Source organism: Kryptolebias marmoratus, linkage group LG17 (assembly GCF_001649575.2).
Source record: "Kryptolebias marmoratus isolate JLee-2015 linkage group LG17, ASM164957v2, whole genome shotgun sequence".
Taxonomy (NCBI): domain Eukaryota; kingdom Metazoa; phylum Chordata; class Actinopteri; order Cyprinodontiformes; family Rivulidae; genus Kryptolebias; species Kryptolebias marmoratus.
In genome coordinates, this window is record NC_051446.1 from 15,922,909 (window position 1) to 15,950,108 (window position 27,200).

At 38.3% G+C, this 27,200-nt stretch overlaps 2 protein-coding genes across 2 annotated transcripts; one reads left to right on the forward strand and one right to left on the reverse strand.

The window, feature by feature from the left end:
* Positions 1-1,818: 1,818 nt before the first annotated feature.
* Positions 1,819-5,391, reverse strand: LOC108249922 (neurexophilin-1). Its single transcript, XM_017439576.3, has 2 exons — positions 4,879-5,391; positions 1,819-3,247 (listed from the first exon to the last, which is right to left on the reverse strand). The coding sequence occupies exons 1-2, from the start codon at positions 4,969-4,971 to the stop codon at positions 2,528-2,530; spliced, it is 813 nt and encodes a 270-aa protein (XP_017295065.1). The 5' UTR covers positions 4,972-5,391; the 3' UTR covers positions 1,819-2,527.
* A 3,673-nt stretch (positions 5,392-9,064) lies between these two features.
* Positions 9,065-26,476, forward strand: LOC108248106 (alpha-tectorin). The gene is made up of 24 exons (XM_017436629.3): positions 9,065-9,134; positions 10,403-10,426; positions 10,839-10,954; positions 11,226-11,504; positions 11,630-11,725; positions 11,865-12,030; positions 12,692-13,092; positions 13,180-13,756; positions 13,844-14,427; positions 14,547-15,099; positions 15,225-15,823; positions 16,027-16,181; positions 16,580-16,980; positions 17,122-17,318; positions 21,698-22,093; positions 22,180-22,463; positions 22,595-22,872; positions 22,979-23,098; positions 23,313-23,497; positions 24,173-24,333; positions 24,441-24,692; positions 24,796-24,955; positions 25,055-25,160; positions 25,258-26,476. The coding sequence occupies exons 1-24, from the start codon at positions 9,089-9,091 to the stop codon at positions 25,350-25,352; spliced, it is 6,231 nt and encodes a 2,076-aa protein (XP_017292118.1). The 5' UTR covers positions 9,065-9,088; the 3' UTR covers positions 25,353-26,476.
* Positions 26,477-27,200: the final 724 nt, after the last annotated feature.

Consider the following 27,200-nt stretch of genomic DNA (forward strand, 5'->3'; position numbering starts at 1 on the left):
AATGGGACATAGTTCAAACATTTGATGTTTACTAATTTTCCTGTATTTTGGAAAAAAAAGATCGTGTTGTTACAGGTTCTTCTAACATCAGTCTGTGAGCATCTAGGAGCTGAGGAGAGCAGCTGCTGGAGGTTTTAGAGGGAATGTTGTCCTATTCTTGTCTGATGGAGGATTCTGTTCAACAGTCCTGGGTGGTCGTCGGATTTTGTGTTTCATGATAAGTCAAATGTTTTTAAATAGAGGTCTGGAGTGCAGGCAGGTGAGTTCAGCTCCTGGACTCTTCCACCATGATGCCTTGCTGCTGTAATGATGCAATATGAGGTTTAGTGTTGCTGAAATATGCAAGACCTTTCCTGGAAAAGATGCTCTGGATGGAATCATACATGATGCCTTTCCAGTTGTATAAGCTGCCCATGCTGGAGGCACTAATGCACCCCTATACCATCAGAGAGGCAGGATTTTGTGAGTGCTGATAACAAGCTGGATGTCCCTCTCCTCTTTAGGACAGAGGATGTGGCAGCCATGGTTTCCAAAACACATTTTAAATTTCGATTCGTCTGACCATAGTTTTTCCCACTTCACCTCGGTCCATTTTAAAGGAGCTTTGGTTCAGAGAAGATGGCGGCACTCCTGGATGGTGTTCACATGGGGCTTTTTTGCATGACTTAGCTTCATTTGTGGATGTCAGAATGAGTTGCGTTTACAGACAGTGATCTGTGGAATTGTTCCTGAGTCCATGCAGTGATGTACAGAACAGAATCAGACCTGTTTTTAATGCAGTGGCCCCTGAGTAAGTAAGTAAGTAAAAATGTATTTGTATAGCACATTTCAGCAGCAAGGCATTCAAAGAGCTTTACATCATGAGGACCTGAAGATCACGGGCATCTACTGTTGACTTTCAGCCCTTTGAGCGCAGAGATTTCTCCAGATTCTGGAAACTTTTTGATGATATTATAAAGTGTAGATGATGGATATTTTTTCTCAGACTGCTGAACCTCTGCCCGTCTTTAATTCTCAGAGATTCAGCTCGTTTTAAACCCAATCCTCACTGACCTGTTGCTAATTAACCTGATTAGTTGTAAGATGCTCCTCCAGCTGTTTCTTATTTGTACCACTTCCAGCCTTTTGTTGTCTCTGTCTCTGAGGTGTGTTGCTGCCATCCCCACCTGAAAAAAGGTACAGTTTCTTCAGATTATTTGACATGTTTACTGTGTTCCTTTGTGAATGACATAAGTTTGTGAGATTTGCAAATCATTGCATTCTGTTTTTATTTACATTTTACACAACATCCCAACTTTTTCAGAACTGGGGTTGTATTTTTTTATCACATTGAGCTTGTCACTGATTTAACCTCTTTCATAAATGGAGCCATTTTCAGAGGTTTAAACTGCAGGCACTTCATCTTTACATATATTTACAGAAAGTAAGATGACATGCCTGCTTGATTAAACCTTTTGCAGATTAGCATTATTTCACAAAGCAGACAGTATTTATGGCTGCATCTTTCTTTTACATGTCTCTTATTTTGAAAAAGGAAAAAAAAAACAATGTAGATACAATATATTGTAAAGTTTTTTTTACCCTAATATTAAGAAAACACCTTTTTTGTATCTTTTTCTAATTTTATTTTAAAGCAGAAAATCAAAGCAACTTTTTTTTTTCTTTGTCCTGAATTCCAACAGCAGCTGGAGGACAGTTTAAAGTAAATAAGAAGCACGGAGCACCCTGCAGACATTTAAACTTCACTTTACTACAAAGAAAACGTGTGAAAATATGCTGCAGCAAGCAGGTTTTCAGTTCATGTAACGTGACAGTGTCGCAACACTGACTGACATTTTCTGCAGCCCTGAACCTTTCAAAGCTGTCATCAGAGAAGAACAATCCTTTTTTAAAAATCAGTTTTACTTGTTTTTACTGTTTCCATACTTTGAGATGTCAGGCGTCACGAGGCCAACCCTACCCCCACCTTTCATGCCAGAGTTTTTTAGATTAAGATAGTCTTATGTTGAGAAACAACAAAGTTGTAGCTGTTTTTTTGTTTTGTTTTGTTTTTTGTCAAGGTTCCACGCTCAGATTGTGTTATGCACAACTCTCATTATGTGTTGGTTAATGTTGATTAGCTGTAGAGGCCATCTTGAATCGAGAGGACTCCAGTAGTAGATGTCCATTCAATGATTACTTTCTGCAGGTTTCATTAAATCTCAACAGTGGTTTATGAGATATTTTGCTAACAGACACACATGGACTAAAACATTGTCCACCTTCGACTAAAAAAAGTTGTCCAACCCTAAAAACTACGAGAACAAATAAGGAAAGTATCTATCATGAGACTAGTGTTATAAAACACCAGTAACATAAAGGTTTTATAATGGTTTTCTTTTCTTTTTATAGAACTTCATAATTTGTCATAAACTCAGACTGGCAGCTCAATAATTTATCACCACAACTCTGCCTGAAAATGGTAAAAAGTTTCTTTTAAAAACTCCTCCTTCAGACAGACTTGCACTGGATACGTCTCCAATCCTGTTCACCCTGTGGGCAGAACTGCACTCTGGGAGCTGTAGTCCGGGCAGACCTTCTGGACCAGCCTGTAGTCCGTGCTGTAGAAGGACATGTAGACGCAGATGACCTGGAACGGCTTGGAGCACATCCAGGTGATGTGGCTCTGGGTCTGCTCCTGGTCGCACGTCTTTGACGGGTCGTAGTTGCACAGCATCACCTTTTTGCTGCGCTCGGTTTTCTCGTAGTCAATCCTGCAGTTGAATGTCTTTGAGTCCTTGGGGTGGACCACGCTCTGGCGCTCCAGGTCGAACTCCACCTCCTTCATGGGTGGGACGAGGCTGACGGACACGTTGCCCACCCCCGTGGAGTTGTGGCGAAAGTAGACGCCGAGGGAGCCGTTCCCGTGGTCCACGATCTTCCCCATGATCAGCAGGTTCAGTTTGACTGTTTTGATGTTCGAGTGGAAGTCCCCCCAGCTGAACATCCTGGACAGTTTGGATGCTCCACGAACCTTCATGATGGGCTGAAGCTTTGTCTTCACGGAGGGGTCGGAGTGAGGCTCTGAGGTGCCTTCAAGGATTTCCCAAAGTCCCAGCTTCGACAGGGAGATGGAAGGACTGGAGTTCTGGGTCACACTCCGGGTCTGAAGTCCCCAGATCTTCTGTGCTGAACCGCCCTGGTCTTTGTGGAGTTGAGGTGATGTTGAGCTGCTGAAGGTGGAGTTGCCTTGCAGACAGAGAACCAACTGGGCAGAGAATGATGAGAAGATTTAAATAATGAGCCTCTGAGGGAATTGGATCCAACATAATCAAAACATCGTCTAGCTGAATATGAAACCAGGATTTAAATGATGGTCCTGGTGCCTTTCTTCAAACACTTTCAGACTGAGATCATCTGAAGCTGAGAAGTGATGGAGCTGTGGATGTTTTAGTCAAGCCTGGGATCAAACTTTTACAATCTCATGAAGCATCTCATGTCACAAATGTCAGCTACTACCACACCAAACTGTAACTCAGTTGACTGTGGTGGCCATCTTGAACTGGGTTGAGTCCAGAAGTTAATTAGTTGTAAGTTTCATTAAAACCGTTCAGTGGTTAACAAGATATTTTGCTAATGAACAGAGTTGATCTCAGTAGATAATGGCAGAATTTTAACCACAGATTCTGTGATCAGTTGAGGATCAGAGTCACCGACCATTGCGCTGAATCGTAGCCTAATATCTGTAAAATTGACTTGGATATAGCTAATTATGTGTAGACTAAGGTTAATTAGCTGTGGCAGCCATCTTGAATTGGCTCCAAAAGTGAAACAATGAGACAGAGAAGTCAACTAGTTTTTATGTACTGGTACATATTTATGGTAAGGTTTGTTGAGTAAAGTGTACAGACAGGCTTTAAAACAATTTAAATTGAGATAGAGTTGGAAAAAAAGGAAAATTTTCCAACCATTTTTCTGAAATATATCATCTATGATACTATTTATTTATTCTATTTTACAAAATGCTGCTCTTCAATTATATCAGACTGAAACTTTCTGTATTTTTATCACTTTTTCTACTTTTTAATTTACCACCAAGGATGTGCATGACCATATTCTAAATTTCCTCACAGCCGACAGGCAGCCTAATGTAGGTCAGTCACGTTATTATGTAGGCTATCATGTGGGTTTCAGCAGATTCTTCTGAGTTTTTTTGTTTACATTGAATGCATACCCGCATTTCAGAACTTCACACCACTGTATCTGGAAAACTACTGGAGTGAACTCTTTCAAACCGCACCGTTTGACATAGTTCAAAAAAACCTTTTTATGTTTTATTTTGTAATAGTTTGCAATAAGTAACTTTAATCAGTTGCAGACGTCAACCCAGTGAAAGATTCATTCAAATGTGTTTAATGAATCATGAGATATTTTGCTAACAGTAAAAACAAAAAACAGACATTGGCAAAAATATCTCTTTCTTCTTTGGAATCAGGTGATTTTAAAAAACCTCTTCTAATTACTCCAAAAATCAAGGAAATCATAAAAATGCTCTAAATAAATTCTAAATGTGTTGATCACAAACCCAATAAGATGTTTTTCACTTTACTTAAAAAAGTTTACCACTTTGAATCTATTCTCCGTTTAGCCCTTGAACCCATTTCCTACGTTAGTAATCTGATTACTTTTTAAATATTCAGATATTTATGCATTATGGTGTTTTTGCATACAAAACAAACAAAATTAATCTGATTTGTGTGGTGTAAATAGTTGTGTTTTAGAGTCAGAGGTGAGAGTAGCTGAAAAGGGATGTGAAATCCCTCAGTCAAATAACTGACTTCCTCCTACAATATTTACTGTAAACCACTTTAATTAGTTTTGTTTGTTTTTTAAACTCACCAGTAAAACGCTTCCTCTCAGAAGAATCCAGACCAAGCAGTGATGGGGAAACCTCTCCATGATGCTTACATTCCAGCATCCATCCACCTTCATATGATTTTCATTCACACAAAGTCATCTTTCGGTGCTCCCTGTTCAAATGTCTGGATCTATATTAAACTCTGGTATAATCACTTCAGCGGGGAACCCTCACATGTGATGCTGCCTCCAGTCAGAGCTCACACACTGAGAGGTTTACTCAGATCTCAACACAGTTTTCCTCCACTCTCCCTCTCTTTCTTTCTCACACTCCCCTCATCAAATATTTCATCTTAAATCTTTTCCGTAACTGTCAACAACATCACACACAACATCACAAGCCCTTTTATCTTATCTTTTCCATCATGAAAAAGCATAAGTCTTGATTAATCAACTCAATTAACCCCGTTAGAAAAATAAATGGTTTGCATTTAATGCTCGTAGAGAGGAAGCTGAGACAACACTGCCATCTTGTGGTCAAATAGGGGAGAAACAAGCGGGGATAATAGTGCCATCTTGTGGTCAAATAGGGGTAAAACAGGCGGTGATAATAGTGCCATCTTGTGGTCAAATAGGGGAGAAACAAGCGGGGATAATAGTGCCTTTTTGTGGCCAAATAGGGGAAAGCGGGCAGATGTAACAATGCCATCTTGTGGTCAAAAAAGTGTTAGAAAATGAATGATAAAGAATCGGATAGGAACCCCATTTTCGTTTGATCCTATACTTCACAGTCTGCCTTAAACACTCTCAGGGGTCTCTTTTCAGTGATTTTAATCAGACTTGTCATTTAAAAATTAAATTTGATGTATTGTATGTATTTAATGTATTTTAGACAAACTAAACACTCATTTTTGGACATTCCTCTTGTCTTTCTGAGACAGAATCAAATCTCTTTGTCCTATCAGGCCTCCTGAGTTCAATCAGACTCAGCTCTAAGGAAAAGTAAATTCTCATATTGTGGTGTTTTTTCAGTTCTGATAAAGGCATAGAAATAGCACAGCTGTATATTCTGTATATTGTATATTCTCCCCACCTCCATTCTTCATCGTCTATGTTGTCTTCTTCTCTTAACTGCTTTGTGATCTTCCTGGCTGGAAAAAGTTGACTCCAGCTTCAACATCACCTACCTAAGTTTCATTTGCATTTTAATTGTTTAAACTGGGGTTGTCCACATTGTCATTGTCGAAGTCCTGATTGTTTTGATTGTCTGGATCGTCATTTTACTCAAAGTTACCATTGTTGTTCAAGTTGTCCAAGTTATTGTTTTGCATATTACCAATATTGCCCACCTGGTCATGTATTTGGCTGTTGTCTTCTTCTGCAATGTGGAAGTTGGGAACATTGAAGTCTACACATAAGTTGAATTGCTTTAATGCTTCCCAGAAATCCCAAAAATCATATCTTTGAGGCACTGAATCAACCTTTCATGATGGTCTCCACCTTCGGAGTTTCGCACTTCCTCATAAAGATTTACGACTGAAAGACGCGTTTGAAAAACTATTGTTAACATTCCAGTGAGTGTCTGAGCATCATAGTTATCTGCTAATCTGATGAATTAAATACTTACAGTCTTGGTCATTGTTCTCTCCATCTCCTGTCTGTCATCCATTTTGGCTCAAAAGATGAAAAAAACAAAAATAAAACAACACAGTTAAAAAAAGTTACAGGATCATGTACTCTAACTCGAGGTGATCATGTAACTTTGAGTCAGACTCAAAAATGCCTTTAACTGTAACTCTTTATTTTTTACTGATCTTGCCATGGTGTGACATGTTTTTGTGTGAATTTTGAAGCATGGAAAATCCCAGTAATCACCACCCCCTGTATTTACAATCTCTCTTTGTCAAGATCCTCGTCAGGTCCTCTGTTTATCACCCACCATTGTTTCCACATTCTTACTACTTGTTGTATAAAAATAATAAAGGCCCACTAGTGATATCAATTCATCCCGTCCTACACTGATAACCTTGTGACACCATGACATATGAACATGGTTTTAAATTCATGTTCTCAAAAAGAAAATTTGTATTCGCAACCCCACACTTCACTTCACTTCACTTCACTTTTTATTCATATAAAAACACCAATGTAAATTTGAGATTTGTTTTTATAAAATATTTAAGTTGTAAGTTTTTATGCTGTATTCTCAGAGATAATGTAGACTACGAAGTTGTAAACAACTTGACTTGTTCAAGAGTTTATATATTTCTAGTTATGCACAATTGTCAGCTAATATTCACCCTTTATAGCCATGAATATGTGTTTTCAGTTTTCTCTACCCCATAAGTACATCTCTAACCCTAACCTAAAGTCAATTCACAGCTTAGCCCTAAACCTATCATAAACATGATCTTCCATCATATCAGGACCAGGCTTTGATCCTCATTAGGACTACCTGTCCAAACAAGGTAGATGATTATACACCTCACTCTTTTTAACTTTTTTTGGCAACCCTTACAGGAATTTATTCTTAAGAAAATCTTTTTCCCACGAAAGTAAAGCCCTTTGGGACGCTCACAAAAAATCTTGGTTGTTTCAGTCCACTTTTCTTGCTGTTCTGGTAAAGAAAAGATTTCTGAGGCCTTGGTCTTGGTTTCTCTGTGGCAGCATAATGGCCAAACAATAAACCTTTGTTGAGGCTGTAGATTATATCTTGGTTCACAACACTGGAGACGAGGAGAGAGGCCAGGAACCTGATATGGAAGATGGTAAACAGGAGGAAGTGACAGAATATAATCTACACCAGGAAAAAGTGCTCAAACAATAAGAATATACCTTGGTCTTCACCCCCACCTGAGAACAGAGGCTGGTTCTGAAGTGCAGTTCATGCAAAACACCACTTATTGTCTGATGAATGGATTTGACACAAAGAAGATGTAACGTTTGACAGATTGTTCACATTGATTTGTTCTTTCTTTTGTTAGGAATACAGTTGTTGTTATAGTTTTAACAATAATTTTATCATATGGTTAAAATGTAAGCTGTAACTTCTGGGTTTATGCCCTTTTTTTGCTGATAAAATCATACTGGTCAGTTTTGATCAAGACACAAAACCCCACAGAAGACCTAAACCTGTGATGCTTATAATAAAAAAAAAAAGTCTACTACAGCACTATATGATAATATACATATTATTGTGGGTTAGTTATCAAGGAAAGAACAGAAATTACTGATTTTTTTTCCTTTTTTTTTTAACCTCGCTCTACCTTGTCTGCATTTTAGATCCTATCTGCACCATGACAGTAAATAAATGTTCACAAAGCCCCTTCACTCTCATTATGTAACGCCATACATCTTTTAATAAATGTTTATTTTCAAACTTTTGTCATATATAAGGCGCACCAGACTATAAGGTGCAACAAAACGGCCCCCTCGTCTTTTCGAAGAATACTGCACCGACGTAAGCACCAAGTATAATCGCCTCCACTGTGCACCGTGCGTGGAACCCTGCACAACTATAACTGAGCCTTAATGCTGCAAGTGGTGCAGCTTTGTAGTTTACTAAAACAATACAACTTCTTACATTTATAAAGCACTCCAGATTATAAGGCGCAGTGTTGTTTTTTTTTAATAGAAAATTTAAGGCTTTTAAGTGCGCCTTATAGTCCGGAAACACGATACAAACTTGAAGCTGCACCCGAGCAGGAAGAAGAAAAATGGGTTCATCCTGGGCCATTACAGAGACAAATGACTACTCACACACACACACACACACACACACACACACACACACACACACGTCTAAGTCAAACAAAGTACCTGCAGACACAGAAAACACACCCACACACCCACAAGGACGTTTACACACAATAAAAAGTTTCATCCTTTCAATAAACCATAATGATAAGCAGCAACTACTGAAGTGGTGCCAGCTTTCATGGTATAAAGTGTTGCTGCCACCCTGCAGAGACACAGATGACAAGGTAACGTTTCTTTGTATCCCTGCAATAGTATTTACATTTTTAAGTTTTAGTGGAAGGAAAAAAATGGGGCTCATTTTCAAGTTTTTACTTTGTATAAATTCATTCAAATAATTTGTATTTTCAGTAATGTTTTTATTGAACAGATATCTTTGTCAAAAATAATAGAAAAGAGCTGTTTTCTGTGTGCATTATGAGAAATATCAGATCAACATGCCCCTAAATCTTTGAACTGTTTGTTTTTCATCAGGTTTGACTTTTAATCCTAAAAGATGGCGAACAAGATCGTTTTGCATCTGCTGCTTCTGTCAATTATAAGTAAGTATTTAACTATTAGATAAATTAATTATTCTAAAAAAACAAAAAAACAAATTTTGCTTCTTGATCAATTTATTTTATCAATACATACAAACACAGAACAAACGGCAAAAAGCCTTCTGGTCATTTGAGAAATGTTGTGATAGTGAACATTTTTATGTTCTAATGGAAGACTTCAAATTACTGAAAAAATACAATTCTTTAATAAGAATACTTTGCTTGTTAGAGTACATATATTTAACTATTTTTGTTCGAACTGTTCACGTCCTGCCCAGGACAACACCTGGGACCGCATCTGTCTGGTGAATGTCTCACTCGTATCAAATAAAACTCCATTCTGCATGTTGCTGCCAGGGATTAAAAAAATAAATAAAAAATTGGATCTAGAAATGTATCATTATTCTGACTTCACTTGTATAGCGCTTTTAAAAAATAAATGAGTTTTAAAGAGTTTTAAACAGGAAAAAAAGTGTAAAAAAAGTGTAAAAAAACAAAGCATTTATTTTCTCTTTTCTTGTTTATGATTTTTGGTCCACCCACCAAAACAAAGCAAAATGGAGTTGGAGACCATTTGAGTTGTGAGAGTCTAGTTGTCCAGAAGATGGAAGTGCTTTTCTCAGATTTTGCCTTTTGAATGCTTCACATCAAGTCAAGTCTATTGAATTTCATGGTCCTGTAAATAACAAACCTCACTCTCAACAGCAGTTGTGGGTTTATTGGCCCTGTCTCATTAAGTTGTATCAAGAAACTCCTTTTTAGCAGTGTTACAGACCTTAATGAAATAGCACTTTTTATCATCAAACTCTAGCACAACTTTCTTTACACAGTGAAATGGTAAAACAGTAAAAGAAACAGTAAATAAATCAGGCAGAATTCTGCTAGAGACCAGAATGACAAGGTACAACAAAAATAAATTGATGATATGAGCTAAACCACTTAAAAGTTTTCTGTGGTAGTCATACCTGCAAATGATGATATGTGACCAAAAGTTAAATTTATACCATAAAGATACAGTAGCTACATTAAAAAAAAACAGTAATGAGAAAGTCCAGTGTCAGTGTGGCCACCATTAAAAAAAGTCTGCATTTTTTGTGTTGAGTCATATTAAAACAGTTCACTGTTAAAGAACGATACAATGAAAAATTCTGCTGGTTTAGAAAACAAAACATTTTGTACTGCACAAAATATTGAAACTGGTTCATCCATTCATTCATGTGTTAATATTAGCCATCTTGGATTTATGTTTATTTATTTGAATGTTTTCACAGGTGGAGTCGTTCCTCAGAGTTTAGGTAAGTTAATAGTTTTGAATTATTTATGTATATTCCTAAGTTATGTTAGATCTACCAATATCATTAAAATCAAGAAAAGCCCTTTTTGTAGTACTTCAAGATACTATTTTTCACTTGTGCTTTACAAGAAAAACAAACAGTTTTATTTGACAAGAAATAGCGTAGGCTTTATACCCAAGGTAAAATGCATTTAAACACATCTAAATCTCATTCAGTCCAACAACGCCACTAGATGGAGAACTATCAGAAACTGTAAATTAAAACATGAAAGATATTAACATGCTTTGAAACGTTGCCAGACAACAAACAATCGTCTCCAAAAATGAGCTTGAGATGTTGATTCATGCTTTTGTTTCATCCAGTTGCAATAGTCCGTTTACATTTAAACCACTGATATTTCTTGTTTTTGTAGGACCTCTCTATGAAATTGCTGGAAATACAAGCTCTCACTCAGATGATGGAAGTTCCCCTGCAATTTCGCTGCTACGCCCCTTTGTTTATTTTGGAGACTCAAAAACTCAGATTTATGTATGAGTTTCACTTTTTTCATCTGTGAATAATTATATTTTAGCACAAAAAATACACTAACAGAAACTTAAATATTAACAGAAAAATTTATGTATGGATGAATGCTTTTTAGTGTTGTTCTACTTTTTGTATTTGTATTAAATATTACTTTTGTTAATCTGATTATTGTCACACATTACAGTAAACAATACAAACAGTAAAAAAAAGTGAGAAGTTAAAATATACCTGTGTAAGCCTTGATTTTAATATAAACTAGATTGTTGTTTTCCAGGTGAACCACAATGGACACCTGACCTTTGAGGCACCATGGTCAAGTTATTCCCCTCAACAGTTTCCAATGTATGGAACCAGAGACATCATCGCTGCTTTCTGGACAGATTTAGACAACAGGGACAATGGTGACGTCTACTATGCTCAGTACACCAGTGGCCATTTTCTCCAACAAGTGACACAGGACATCAATGAATACTTCCCAGGATTAAACTTTAACGCAGTTTGGATCTTTATAGCAACATGGTATGAGGTTGCTTATTTTCCAACAACTGGAACAGTAAGTGATTTTGTTTTACTTGCGGAAAAACGTTTGATATGCATTATAAAAACCATACAGTTTAGTTTTTTGTTTTCTATAATTGTATTTACTTATTTACTAAAATAAGTTTATTTTTCTTGCAGCGAACAACAGTGCAGGTAGTCTTGACTACTAATGGCCAATACTCCTTTGTGCTGTTGAATTATGGGGACATAGCGCCCACATCAAGGTCTATACAGGTCAGTGCCATCAAAATGGATGCAGTTCACATTAAAAACATGTTCTAATTGCTCTTTGTCAGTCAAAGTAAAATGTACTAATTTCAATGTTTGTCATAAAAAATAGAAATATTCTACCTGTGTGATGTGTAATTTTCAGGCTGGATATGACACAGTTAATTCCACTCACCACTTCACCATCCCTGGATCCTTCTCTAGTAATGCAACTGGCAACCATTCAGTTTTCAGCCTCAGTAGTAATGTTAATGTCCCTGGTCGCTGGGCTTTCCATGTTGATCATGGACCAAGAGGCTGCACTTTCAATGGTAAGACCACAATCATTGGGTCATGAAAACAATTCTTTATAATAATGTAAACACTCATCAAAAAAAACTTTGGGAAAGAGTACTAGCTCAGTCCAAGTCCCACTGTAAAACAAAAGAGCCATTAAAAATGACTGCAGTAAACTTAAGAACTCTTTGATTTAACGACTACTACTTATTGCTCCGTTATTTTTCACCACTAAGATCAGAAATAACATGATTTGAAAAGTCAATTGTTTGAAAAATATTTTGAATCAGTTAATTAAATAGGGACAGTGCACACGAGATAACTTTCAAGTTTTAGAATTGTGTTTTAAAGTTTTATTGTTGACATATGAGGCCCTAAATGGGCAGGCCCCTGCATATTGGTCTGATCTTCTGCAGCCTTATGTACCCTCTAGATCACTTAGATCAAGTGCCCATTTGTGTTAAGTTGTCCCAAGATCCAGGCTGGTCCACAGAGGTAATCGGGCATTTTAAGTGGTGTACAAAAACAAATAGATATTGTAATCATAAAGTTAAACAAAATACATGTGAATAAAACAAGTTAAAATTTTATGCTTAGATTTTTTAAAATCCATTTATAAATTAGGTACTTTAAAAGTAAGAAGAAAAACATTAAAGAATCCCTGTTTCGAAGTTGAAATTGTCTTTTTTTTTAAAGGTGAACCTGTTGAACTTGGCGACTCTTTCTGGACTGACAGCACCTGTACACAGAAGTGCACCTGCACCAGAGCAGGACTGCAGTGCTCCAATGAGCCCTGTTCCTTCTCCCAAATCTGCCAAACAACATCCTTTCAATACTCCTGCCAAACAGTGCCAAGACGCACTTGCACCATCAGTGGAGATCCACATTACTACACCTTTGATAACAAGGTGTTTCACTTTCAGGGCACATGCACTTATGTTCTTTCAGAGCAGTGTCAGTATGGCTTACCCTATTACAGAGTGGAGGGCAAGAATGAGCACCGAGGCAGCACTCGAGTTTCCTGGACGCGACTTGTTAAAGTGTTTGTCTATAATGAAACCATTGAGCTTGTTAAAGGACATAATGGAGAGGCTAAGGTAAGTGGGACCACCCTACTTACCACACGCTGACAGATGTTTGTTTTGTTTATATTTCTAACTTCTCGAATATTGTTGTTTTTATAGGTTAATGGAAATTTTGCTGCAACTCCATTCTCACTGAGAAATGGCACTATTCAATTGTATGAGTCAGGTTTCTCTGTGATCATCAGCACTAACTTTGGCTTGATGGTGTCTTATGACACATATTCATATGTTCGGATCAGTGTGCCCTACACTTACCAGAATGCAACATGTGGCCTTTGTGGAAACTTCAACAATCACCCTGGAGATGACTTTAGAACTCGTGAAGGCGAGGTTGTGAGCTCTGATGTGGTTTTTGCCAACAGTTGGCAAGCATCTGATGATAATGATCCTAGTTGTGAGGCACAGTGTGGAGGTCTTGCCTGTGCTTCCTGCACTGCAGCACAAACATTATTATACAGCAACACTGCTCATTGTGGTATTCTCCAGAGCAGCTATGGACCCTTTGCTGCATGCCACCAAGTAATTCCCCCACTAACATTTGTAGACAGTTGTGTGTATGATCTGTGTGTAGGTGGAGGGTATCAGCCCATCCTGTGTCAAGCCCTACATGTGTACGCAAGTCAGTGTCAACAAAATGGTATCCAGCCACAACCCTGGAGAAGTCCTGGCTTCTGTGGTATGTCTGTCAGTTATTCAAATTTTCCAAAATATAACTATTTTTAAATGGTCGAAATGTATCAATGATGTTCTCTTTTGTTTTTAGAAATCCCGTGCCCAGCTAATAGTCATTTTGAGTCCCAAGGAACAGGATGTCCAGCCACCTGTGTTAACCCCAACTCCACCAACAACTGCCCTCTTCCTGATCAGGAGAGTTGTGTCTGCAACTCAGGCTATGTCCTCAGTGGTGGGAACTGTGTCCCTTTTGCTGATTGTGGCTGCAGCTTTGAGGGCCAGTACTATCGTTCAGGGGAGACTGTAATACTAGATGAGGACTGTGGAAGACGATGCAGTTGCAGTTCTGGCTCCATGACTTGCAGCCCTCATAGTTGTGGCCCACATGAAACCTGCAGAGTTGAGGATGGAGAAAGAGGATGCAGACCAAACAGCTATGCAACATGCTGGATAAGAGGCTCGGGGTCATATCAAACATTTGATGGACTGACATATCAGTATCCTGGAGCCTGTCGCTTGACCCTGGCCAAAGTCATTGGATCGTCTGATCAACCTCGCTTTATGGTGACTGCAGAAAAGGTTCCAAGAGGCCAGCAAGGTTTTATCAGTTTGCTGAAGATTGAGGCAGGTGGAAGTCTAGTTACCATTGAGATGGGAAGCAGTAGCACAGTTCAGGTAATTAAAATCAAATTTAAGATCTACTTTTTAGTATATTTGAAACCAGTATGTTTTGAAATTTGGCACAATATTTGTTACTCAGAAAATGTGACTGTACCTGTTGAATTGTATTAAAGGTTGATAGTCAGCTGATCAGACTGCCTTACAGCTCTGGGTCCAACCAAATCCGCATCTACCACAGCAACATTCACAGTGTCATCCTTCGAACAACCTTTGGTCTAACTGTGCAAACTGTCTGGCCCCACTTTGTGCGTGTCACTGTACCTGCAGTCTACAGTAGTTCCTTAGGTGGACTTTGTGGAAACTACAATGGTCACCCACATGATGACTTCCGCACCCCCAGTGGCGTTCTGGTCAACACTTCTCAGGTGTTTGGGGACAGTTGGAGAGATGGTTCCCTGGCAGCTCACTGTGAGGAGAATTTTAATCACAATTTGACAAACAATTACAATTCCAGTGAGTTCTGTGGCATTCTCAGCTCAGAGAATGGGCCGTTTACACCATGCTGGGCTGCGGTGGACCCAGAGCAGCAGGTGGATGTTTGTGTAGATATCCTCCGGGCCTCTACAAATCCAGCATCAGCACTTTGTGAGGTTCTACGAGATTATGCACTAATGTGTCAACAAAATGGTGTTACCCTGGGACAGTGGAGAAATGCAGCAGGATGTGGTAAGTTCTTTTACCACATGTGGTAAAGCAGTCTATGAAATTAACATGTTAAGGGATTTTAAAATTTACCTTGTTGTTGTTGGTATTGTTTTGATTTGTTACTATTGTTTTCTTCTTTTCTGTAGCACTAACCTGTCCTTCAAACAGCCATTATGAACTCTGTGGAACATCTTGTCCTTCCACGTGTCCCAGCCTGTCTTTCCCCTTCACCTGTGACACCCAATGTCAGGACGGGTGTCAGTGTAACAATGGTTTTGTCCTCAATGGAAACCAGTGTGTTCCACCAAGATCTTGTGGATGCTATCACCAAGGACGCTATAGACAAGATGGTGAGCAGTACTTGGTTGGAGAAGAATGTCAGAACCTGTGCATGTGTAATGGCACAACTGGTGCAGTCCAGTGTTTCCCCAGCTCCTGTGGTCCCCAGGAGTCCTGTAGAGTGGTGGGGGGTGAGTTTGGCTGCCATCCCAACCCTCACGGCACCTGCTCTGCCTCTGGAGATCCTCACTACCTTACTTTTGATGGCAAAGCCTTTGACTTCCAGGGAACCTGTCGTTATGTTTTGGCGACAGTCTGTAATGACACTGATGAGCTTCACAGTTTTTCTGTGGAAGCTAAAAACGAGCCATTGAATGGGTTGCCAGTTTCTATCACAGCTGAAGTTCTTGTTAACATTGTGGACTACCATGTGCGTATATCCAGAGACAACAGGGGTTTGGTGGAGGTGAGTTTAGCTATTTCTGAGAAATAAAATACTGAATATTTTGAATAAAAGTGAAAGTTTTCATGAGTCAGTTTCTATTCATTACTTACTCATTGTGCTTTTCTAAAACTGTTCATTTTTTTCTGTTTTTACATCACTTTTATGATTAGTTAAGAAACCAATGTATTTGTCATCTAAAAACATTAAATTTCTCTTCTCCATAGGTAAATGGAATAACAAAAAACTTACCTGTTGTTTTGAATGGAAGTATATCCATTTCTGTCAGTGGATCTCAGACATTTGTTAGAACTGGTTTTGGCCTGAGTGTCAGGTACGATGGAAGAGGCACAGTGTCAATCACTGTGTCTCCAGACTACAGGTAACTACTGTTCATCACTGCTCAGGTTTGGCTTACAGGTTTCACACAACTGACAATAATTTTAGCACTAAGGAACAGTTTAGGCTGTCCATGATGGATTTTCATATTTCAAAATGCTTTTAATCACATTGTATGTCAGTGTTTTAGGGGAATTATTGTTTTAAAGATAAATCCATGAAATGATTGATGGTTTTAGTCCTTGGATTTATGTTAAAATAAGTTTTGTTTTTTATGTTTTTGAATTGCTGTTTTTTATTGTTGTTTTGTTTATCTTACTGGTCTTACAACACCTGGAGTATTTCTTATTGAATTATATGACTTGTCTATTATCATGGTTTATTGTAATCTCAAAGTCATCACTGATAAAGACAGATTTTGGTATTTTGAACATTTTTCAGGGGCAAAACATGCGGACTTTGTGGAAACTTCAATGGAAATCCAAACGATGACTTCCACACCCCAAGTGGAACAACAGTCACCTCCCCAGATATTTTTGGGACATCATGGAAGGTGCCTGGCAACTACTCCTGCAGCGATGGTTGTGGCTCCTCCTGTCCACAGTGCACTGATGATCAAGCTGCTAGAGCTCAGTGTGAGGTGATTCAGGCGGCCGACGGCCCCTTCAGCTTCTGCCATGAAGAGGTGGATCCAGCACCGTATTTCAGTGACTGCGTGTTTGATGTCTGTGTGTCGGGAAATCAAGGCCACAATCTTCTGTGCAGAGCTCTTGAAACATACGTCAGTGCCTGTCAGTCTGCTAATGTCCAAATCTACCCTTGGAGACAGAACATGACCTGCAGTGAGTAAAGCAGTCATTGTGTTATCTAAAAATCAAATAAAAACAAAGAATAACATGTTTCTTGCAAACATCTGCTAAAATATTTCTTTGGTATGTATCTGAACTTGTTTCTAACTTCATTGTTTGTTTCCTCACGTTCAGGACTCGACTGTCCAGCCACCAGTCATTATGAGCTGTGTGGAACAGACTGTGGACACACCTGTACCAACAACACTGATGCTACCTGTGAGCAGGTCTGCTCTGAGGGATGTTTCTGTGATGATGGCTTTGTCAGGAGTGGAACGAGATGTGTTTCTGTAGAGAGTTGTGGCTGCCAGTTTGATGGCTTCTACTACAATGTAAGCTGCTTTAAACCATTTTCTGCTCATCTGGCTTCATGATGTTCTCTTTTATCTTTGTGTAGAAGAATGAATGTTTGACAGCTTGTGTATCTGCACAACAGATCACATCACATCTAAAGACATGTTACTTATGCATATTGTGTGATTTAACAGCACCTCTTGTGGATATCAGTCTACCTTGGACTATATATTTTTTGTAAATATATAACCTAAAACACATTTCCTCCTGTGCTACAGGCTGGTGAGTCTTTCTGGACAGAGAGTTGCTCACAGAAATGTGAATGTCATGGCCGCCATGACCTGCGCTGCACTCCTGCATCGTGCACTCCCACAGAAGAGTGCACCATCAGAAATGGCCAGCTGGGGTGTTATGATACCACGTCTACCTACACTTTCAATGGTAAGACCAGAGTCAGTGAGTTAGAAAAACACTTCAGTTCAAAGACCTACAGAAAGTATTCACTGGATGTACATCTATGTTGGAGTAACTTTAGAAAGCAACCCAGTTCATGAGGGCTGCAACAGCTAAGCAAACTTAGCCAACACAAAAATTGTCTTTAACTCAGAAAGTTTTAAAGATATTAAGCTAAATTTTGGTGTGGTAGTTGAGCATCATCCCCCATACATGCACAAAGCACTTTACATTGTGTGCCTAAAGTTTTTGATCAAAGCCTTGGCATTAACTCTTGGCATAAATCCCGTCTGTCTATGTGCAAAATAAAGTATCTCTAGCTTTCAGAAAGGAGAAGTTGTGGGCAATATAAACTTCATATGACAAAATACAATAGTCATATACCCTGTTTAAATACTGACAGAATAGGTTTTTATAATATTATTTTCATTAGCACAAACACCCTAACTCAGCCTGTTAATAACTAGCTGTTAAAACATAGCTGCAGTATGGGTTTTAACAGACAATGCTATTTGTACAAACTTCAGTTAAATTGGAAGTATTTTGAAGTAAATACTGTGTATGTACAGTTTTATAAAGGATTGAAGGAAGGTTTTTTGAGTTTTACTGTTTGATTGTGATTTGTGCTGCTGCAGGAAAACAAATACTGCACCTTGGATTGTTTAAAAAAATGTTGTTAGTATTTTGTAGTTAACCCAGTAAAAGTGCACTCTTAACCCTGTGCTACAAAAATAAATAAATAAAAGAAATTGAAAAAAACAACAAAATATTTAGGAGCACAATAGAGTTCACCTCTTCTGACTTAATGATTAAACAATATTTTAACTCTTTTTAAGCAATTTGATTTCTTTTTAAACTTTTTTCTTAAAAATGTCAATTATTAAAATATCTTAGTTTTATTTTGTTGCAAGATGTAATTCCACATTTGATGTAAGTGTTTGTAAATATGACCAAAATTTTTAACTTCCATGTAATCACATGTATTTTTTTGCTTGTCATTTTCTGCAGCAACAACAATACCAACGCCAACACCAGCTCCAACTCAAACACCAACACCAGCTCCAACAACAACCCCGACTCAAACACCAGCCCCAACTCCAACAACAACCCCAACACCAACAACAACTCCAACAACAACTCCAACACCAGCTCCAACAACAACCCCAACTCCAACACCAGCTCACACTCAAACACCAACACCAGCTCCAACAACAGCTCCAACAACAACCCCAACTCAACCACAAACACCAGCTCGTACTCAAACACCAACACCAGCTCCAACAACAACTCCAACATCAGCTCCAACAACAACCCCAACTCCAACAACAACCCCAACTCCAACACCAGCTCACACTCAAACACCAACACCAGCTCCAACTCAAACACCAACACCAGCTCCAACAACAGCTCCAACACCAGCTCCAACTCAAACAACAACCCCAACTCCAACACCAGCTCCAACAACAACCCCAACTCAACCACAAACACCAACTCGTACTCAAACACCAACACCAGCTCCAACAACAACTCCAACACCAGCCCCAACTCCAACAACAACTCCAACACCAGCTCCAACTCAAACACCAACACCAGCTCCAACAACAACCCCAACTCAACCACAAACACCAGCTCCAACTCAAACACCAACACCAGCTCCAACACCAGCTCCAACAACAACACCAACACCAGCCCCAACTCAACCACAAACACCAGCTCCGACAACAACCCCAACTCCAGCATCAGCTCCAACTCAAACACTAACACCAGCTCCAACAACAACCCCAACTCAACCACAAACACCAGCTCCAACAACAACCCTGACTCCAACACCAGCTCCAACTCAAACACTAACACCAGCTCCAACAACAACCTCAACACCAATACCAATTTACTCCTTAAATGGCACAACTGTCCCCGACTCTCAAGGTAATACCTGTTTTAGCAGCCAGTCTGACATGTCAGATAACTTTCCTCATTCAAGCTATTAAATGTGTTTTTATAGACCCTCTAAAATTCATTCCTAACTTTGTATTTTCTAATTTGGTGAAAAGTTTAGGGGATTTGTTTCCTTCAACCATCAAAGTGACTAACTGCTGTAAGCAACAACACCAATATGATACAGTACGATTCACTTCTCAGTCACATTGTGGCGTGTTTCAAAATTAATATTGTTTTCAACACGAGAAAATTCAGTGCAGTCATTTTATTAGACTGTTTACATATTAAATACCTAATAGAAAGTGGTCCCCAATGCAGGTAGAAGAAATACAGGTTTGAAAATAAAACTGTGTTCATTAATTTAATTCAGTGAAAATCAAGGCAACATATCAGATCCGACACAGAACTGAGGACAACCGGGGACTTGAAGTACAGGGAAGTGTGATTAGTGTGAGTGAAAAGACAGCTTTGTGGAGCTGGAATTGAGAACAAAGAGGACATCTAGTGGCAGTAAAAATACAAGAACAAAAACCCCAGAACACAACCAAATAACCAAAACAACAACCAATGCCATTAGATGGAGCTCAGTAAGAAATGTGCTGTCATGATCTAAAAATTTATTTCAAATGAACAAGTGATGTTTTTTTTGTTTTCTGTAGGACCTCTCTATGAAGTTGTTGGAAATACAAGCACTCACGCAGATGATGGAAGTTCCCCTCAAATTCTGCTCCTGCACCCCTTTGTCTATTTTGGACGTTCTTACTCTCAGATTTATGTACGCTAGTTTTGTGTTTGTCTTTGAGTCAGTTTTGTTGATTTTTTTTTTTTTTTTTAAGTAGGAAGAAAGATGAAAATAAATAAATGAAGTGTAACACTTGCTCTGTTGTCCCAGGTGAACCACAATGGACACCTGACCTTTCAGGCACCATGGTCTAGTTATGTTCCTCAACGATTTCCAATGAATGAAACCAGAGACATCATCGCTGCTTTCTGGACAGATTTAAATAATGAAGACAATGGTGACATCTACTATGCTCAGTTCACCAGTGGCCATCTCCTTCAACAGGTGACACAGGACATCAATGAATACTTCCCAGAGCTCAAATTTAAAGCCAAATGGATCTATATGGCAACATGGTATGAGGTTGCCTACTATGGAAACTCTGGAACAGTAAGTGATTTTGTTTTACCTGCTGATATTTAAGGTCTGTTCTCAGGTCAAATGATAAAACGTTTGTGTTTTTGATTTATTTATTAAAGAAATACATTCTATTTAATTAATGTTTCCCACAGCGAACAACATTTCAGGCAGTCTTGACTACTGATGGCCAATATTCATTTGTGCTGATGAATTATGGGTACCTAGAGCCTACATCAAGTCCTGTACAGGTCAGTGCCATTAAAATGAATGCAGATTATATTAAACATGCTTTAACTGCCATTTTTTAATTGGAGTAAAATACACTAATAAGAAATGTATTTTAACTGTGTGACATATTTTTAGGCTGGTTATGATACAATCAGTTCCACTGAGTACTTCAGCATCCCTGGATCTTTCTCTAGTAATGCAACTGGCAACAACTCAGTTTTCAGCCTCAACAGTAATGTCAATGTACCTGGGCGCTGGGTTTTCCGTGTTGATCTTGGCTGCACTTTTAATGATAGCTCATATTACAAAGTAAGTAATTTTTAAGGCATTACATGGTCAATTAGCTTTATGATATTTTCATTTTTTTGTTTGTGAAAAAACAAAAAACAAAAGGAACAAACAAACAAACTTGATTAGAGAGGTGTTAGGCGTATTGAGTTTTCTCAGATAATTAAACAAAGCTGGAACTTAGAGCAGTGAGTGACAACTTGGAAAAAAGAGAAAGGAAATCTCATTTTAAACGGAAAATATGCAGTGAATAAATCACATGCTCACATAATAAATACACAATGTGAACAAGCAACAATACTATAATCAATTTTTTCTTATTTTTCCCTTTTTGTGAACCTAAGATGCTTTTTTTCTTCGGTGCTACAGGTTGGTGAGTCTTTTTGGACAGACGGTTGCTCCCAGAGATGTGAATGTCAGGGTCTCAATGACCTGCACTGCACTCCTGCATCCTGCACTCCTGCTCAAGAGTGCACCATCAGAAATGGCCAGCTGGGATGTTATGATGCAATGTCTACTTGCACTGTGATGGGGGACCCACACTATTTCACATTTGATGGAGCCTTGGCTCATTTCCAGGGCACGTGCTCTTATATTATCACTAAGAGACTGAGAAACAACAACAATGAAACCCAGTTTAGTGTAGTAGCCACAAATAGTCACCGTGGCAACAACCGTGTGTCATTTGTGTCATCAGTTGATATATACCTCTCAAATCAGTCTGACAATGTGCATGTCACGATTGGACCCAACATAAGAGTAAAGGTAAACTTTATTTTACTTTCAAGATAAATATCTTTCTACATCTGTTCAAACTTCTTGTCTTATTCTCTGACCTCTGGTCATTCCAGGTAAATGGAGCTGAGGAGTCTCTTCCCACCTCTGCAGGAAGCTTTGGTCAGGTTACGAGGCAGGGAAGCTACATTGTGTTTGATGCTGTCGACTTCATAGTCCAGTTTGATGGTCGAAGTACTTTATTGGTCAGGATGGGTCAACACTATCAGAACAGAGTCACTGGGATGTGTGGAAACTTCAATGGTGATCCTACTGATGACAAAGTGTTACCAAATGGCACATTGACACAAAATGACAATCACTTTGGCAACAGCTGGAAATCACCAACGAGCCAAGCAGGGTAAGATGAAACACCCATTGCCTTCAGTTAAATGACAAAATCCTTTTAAAAATGCAGACATTTTTTCAATCAAATCTATAAATTGTGAAAACATAAAGTCTACAATCAAAAATATGAAACTACTTTTCTAGATGTGGATCTACTGATGAGAGAAGTGGTGATGGACTGAATGATTGTCGCTTTATTGAAGAATACACTGAACTCTGCAGAGTCATTACCAACACCAGTGGTCCATTCAGTTCCTGTCACCTGTACTCTAACCCACAGCCATTTTTCACTTCCTGTGTTTACGATCTCTGCCTCTACACTCCAGCCAATGGCATGCTGTGTTCTGCTGTCTCAGCTTATGAGAGAACCTGCTCTGTTTTGGCCCTAAAAATCCCAAATTGGCGTTCTGCTTTGCTCTGTGGTATGCTTACACTGATCTAATATATGTGCAGTGAAATGAGTCTGTGGATTTTTCCCAGAAATGTTTTAAGTCCCCCTATATGTTTTTTCCTGTTATGTTTCTTTAGATGAGGCAGACCCCTGTGAAGAGCTGAACTGTGCAGAGCATGAGTGGTGTGGTCAGAAAGATGGTGTGTACGGCTGCTTCTGTGACGAACACAATCAGAGACTGAACAATGAAATCTTTGGTGAGAATAATGTCTTAAAACACTGCTTTGATTTTCAGAATGCTGAAGTATTGATGGAATTTTATCAAGTGGCATATTTTTCTGTGTGCAGTAGTTTGTATCACTTTATAAATTATTGGTATTCTTAAACTTATCAACATCTTCTCTTCTTTTCTTGTATATTGAGTTATCTGTTTTTTGAACCCCACAAAATATTTCCATCTCTGGTGAACAGACTCAACCATCACTTGTGCCAACAGTTCAGGCACCCTGTCTTTGTCTCGCTGCCAGCTGTTTGAAGCAGGTTTCCACTCTGATGCGCTCCATCTCAGAGATTATTCCTGCAATGGAACAATCCAGGACGGTCGACTCGTGTTCCACTTTGACAATAATGACCAGCCGTGTGGGACAGTTCTCAAGGTAAACTTCATATATGATAACACCAGTGCAGACAGAATTAAATTACTGCAATCAACTTATTGCGTAAATGTTGGTCAATGTTCACATTACTGTTATCATTTTTTGCAGTCAAACTACTTCTGCTTATTCTGTGCTATTTTAACCATTCATATATCAAAACAGTCAGCTTGATTGGGAATAGTATGTATGATTTTTTTTTTCTAAACTTTATACTTTTCAAAATAATTTACTTTATTTAAAAGAAGTCTGTTCAGATTTCTTTAGTTCTTTCAAAAACATTGTTCTCTTTGAAAATTTGCTACAACATACTTGCTCTATTTTTGTTTTTTGTTACTTTTAGCTACTGTTTTTCTACTTTTAGCTTTTAGCTGCATTTTACTGCTTTTAACCTAAGCATCTGTTTTGCTAATTTTACTGATCTGCGGCTATTTGCTGTTATTTTGCTGCTTTTAGCTTCTAATTAGTGTTGGGCTGCTTTTAGATTTTTGCTTGTTTTCTGTTGCTTTTAGCTTGCATTCTGCTCATTTTAGCCTATGTTTTGCTTGTTTCATTTTTAACGCCTCAGTTTTAGCTTCTTTAGCATATTTAAGCAAAATACCTCCGCACTTTGCAATTTTTGCTAAAATGCTGTGTGAATGCAAAGTTTCTGTTTCTGTATTGTCATTTCCTATCCAGAGCAATGAGACACACTTCATGTATGAGAATACCGTTCAAGACAGTGTGGACACTCAAGAAAGGTCAATCAAACATGAAGGAAAAATTCATCTTTATTTCACCTGCATTTACCCTCTGACTCTGGCTGCATCAATGGATGTGAATATTAAGCCTGTGGAGAGGTGATGACATCGTATACTCTACTTGACTTACAAGCCAATGTAGTCTATTCTGTTGTCTGCACAAAAATATTAAGAAATAACTTAAATGACAATGTTTTCCTTTACAGCATACTGACAAAAACGTATTCAACTGATTCCTATAAAGTGAGAATTATCCCCTATCAGGATGCAGACTTCCGCTTTCCCTTCACAATTAAACCCAATCATACCATAAATAAAGAAATAAATGAGAGGATTTATATGGAGGTGCAAACAGAGGGAGTCAATCATCATCAGATCGCCACTGTTCTGGACTCGTGCTGGGCCACACCAGACAACAATGCAAGCAACCCTGTCCGCTGGGATCTCATCATTTCAGAGTGAATTACAACTTTTCTTTACTTTCGCCACTCATCCTTTACAACTTAACCTTGTTACTTTACTGTCTGTCATTCTAACTTCTGCCTTTTTCCTGTTTTACAGGTGTCCTAATCCAGCTGATGACACTGTAGAGATTATTCAGAACGGTGTGTCCACTGTGGCACGTTTCTCATTCAGGATTTTCACCATCAGAGACTCTGAAGCGATCCACTTGCACTGCAGAACCCACTTGTGTCTGTTGACAAACAACAACTGCACAGCTGTAAATATTAGAATTTGCTTAATCTTTTTACATTATATACATTATATACATTATTGGCTAGTTCCCCTTTCATAGGCATTTAATATTGTTTTCTTGCAGCACTGCTACCAGGGTCACAACAACACACGAGTTCAGAGGGACGTATCGTACCATGACTCTACAGATCTCTCAGTGGGACCGCTGCTCCTGAGACCAGAGACCAGAGGTACATCCCTCTCAGAACTTCAGTAGTTGTTGTTGTAATCAAAAAAATAGAACTGGAACGACAGATTATGTCCCTTTTTTGTTTTATTCTTCTACAGGTCTAGAGATGCAAAGAAACGGCGCTTCAGGACAGTTAACGTCAATCGTTACCCTGATTATCAGTTTGCTGATTGTTCAAACTCTGGTCCAGTGAGATCAAAGTGGAGTTATATTTTAAAATCACTCAGCACTTAGTTACTCAACAGTACCTTGTATATTTGTGAGGGCTTGTCTTTGGCTTTTATAATAAATTAAAAAGCAATCATAATTTTATTTTACAACAGCTGGGGAGCAGCATTGTGCATCAGAGGGTTTGTGTTCTCGTTCTGTGTGATTTTGAGCTACTGTTTCATGTCCTTGGTTGTTTTGTTGGGATTCTTACTTACATTAGAAGTTGTGATATCTAATTTTTGTTTTGAAGTATCAAGGAATTTACTTTTTTTAATAAGCAAATTACTGTTGAAAGGAACTAAGTCATCAGTAAAAAATGTCAATAACATGAACTTAAATGAAATAATCATTTACTCAAATTGTCAGCATTTGGGTATCTTTAAGTTTATTTTGTATTAAGTTTATTGTTTCATGTTTCTTGTGTTCCCTGTGTTTAGTTTATTTATTATTGTTGTGCTGCTCCTTGTGTTCCTTGTGCATCGCTCACTCTTCCTCAGTAGTTCGGTCAACCTGCCTCACCACTGTAATGGCAGAATTTATTATAGGGTAACACCTGTTGTTGATAAGTCCTGATTATGTTATGACTTCTATTCCAAGTCCCATCACAGAATGTGTTCTCACAGAATGAACTTGTTTATAGAAGTGATGTTGAATTTTCTCCTCATGGGAACCAGACTGCCTTGGTTTTCCCTAACTCCTCCTTCTGGTCCAGTATTTCAATATTTTTAATAAAAGCTTCTGTGTTGACTTAGGGGGGCAGAGCTTTGACTCGGAGCTGGGACTCTGATATTGATTGCTGATAGTCTTTAAGGCTCTCTATATTTTGTGCACAACATATAAATAAACCAGTTTGAGTGATTTCATCTAACAGTGCCTGGAAGTTATTTTGCTGCCACAACACCACCCACACCTGTCCCTTGTTGCCAATCAGTCACCTGTTTATCTTTAAAACCTGGTCATCGTCCTCACTGGTTCATTGTCACTTTCATGTGGTGTCCGGTTTTCCTTGTGTTATTGCAATCCTGGATTTTGTACGTTTTTGCTGTTTAGTTTTTGTTGCTGCCACATCAGTTTGTTTTGTTATTTAATAAATTAGTTTTTCTTTGAGTTCCTCCGTGTACTGCCTGCATTTGGGTTCAAACCAAACCATCCACTAGTTTTATTTGGTGCACGTGCCATAAGAATGATGCATCTCAAATTATTTGCTCATTTACAAATATAAAACTCAAGCAAAAGTGACACTTGCTGTTGCTGCATGAAGGGCTTTACAAACTGTATACTTTGAATTAGTTACATATATTTGTCCTCTTTAGTCAAACATTTTAATGATTTTCTTTTGTGCATCAATTTCTAACTTTGGCAGAGGTGCAATGTACTAAACAAAATATTTTCTATACTCACACAAATGAGCAAAAACATAACCAGTTTTATATACTTAGTACTGTTGTGTTAATCTTAATTAATCACGTTGAAAAGAGGGGGGCCATGGTGGGGGCATCATTTGTGCAATGTGTATGATTGTATAATTAACAACTGCTTTATATTCTGCACTCAAATCAATTGTCAATGCCATATTTACACATTTTTTTCCACTGTAAAAGCTCTACTGTAACATTGTATCCTTTTTCCTAATGAATGATCATGTATATATTTGTTGCTTTCTATTGTAAATAGTTTTATCTCAAACTGTTATTATTCATTATGTAATATTTAAATTTTTAGGAAAAATTACAAAATGTACAAAAGTTCCACACAATGAACAGTAGTAAAAACTACATACAACTTAACATTCCCACAAGCCTTTGCTCCAATGACTGAACTTTATGCTATG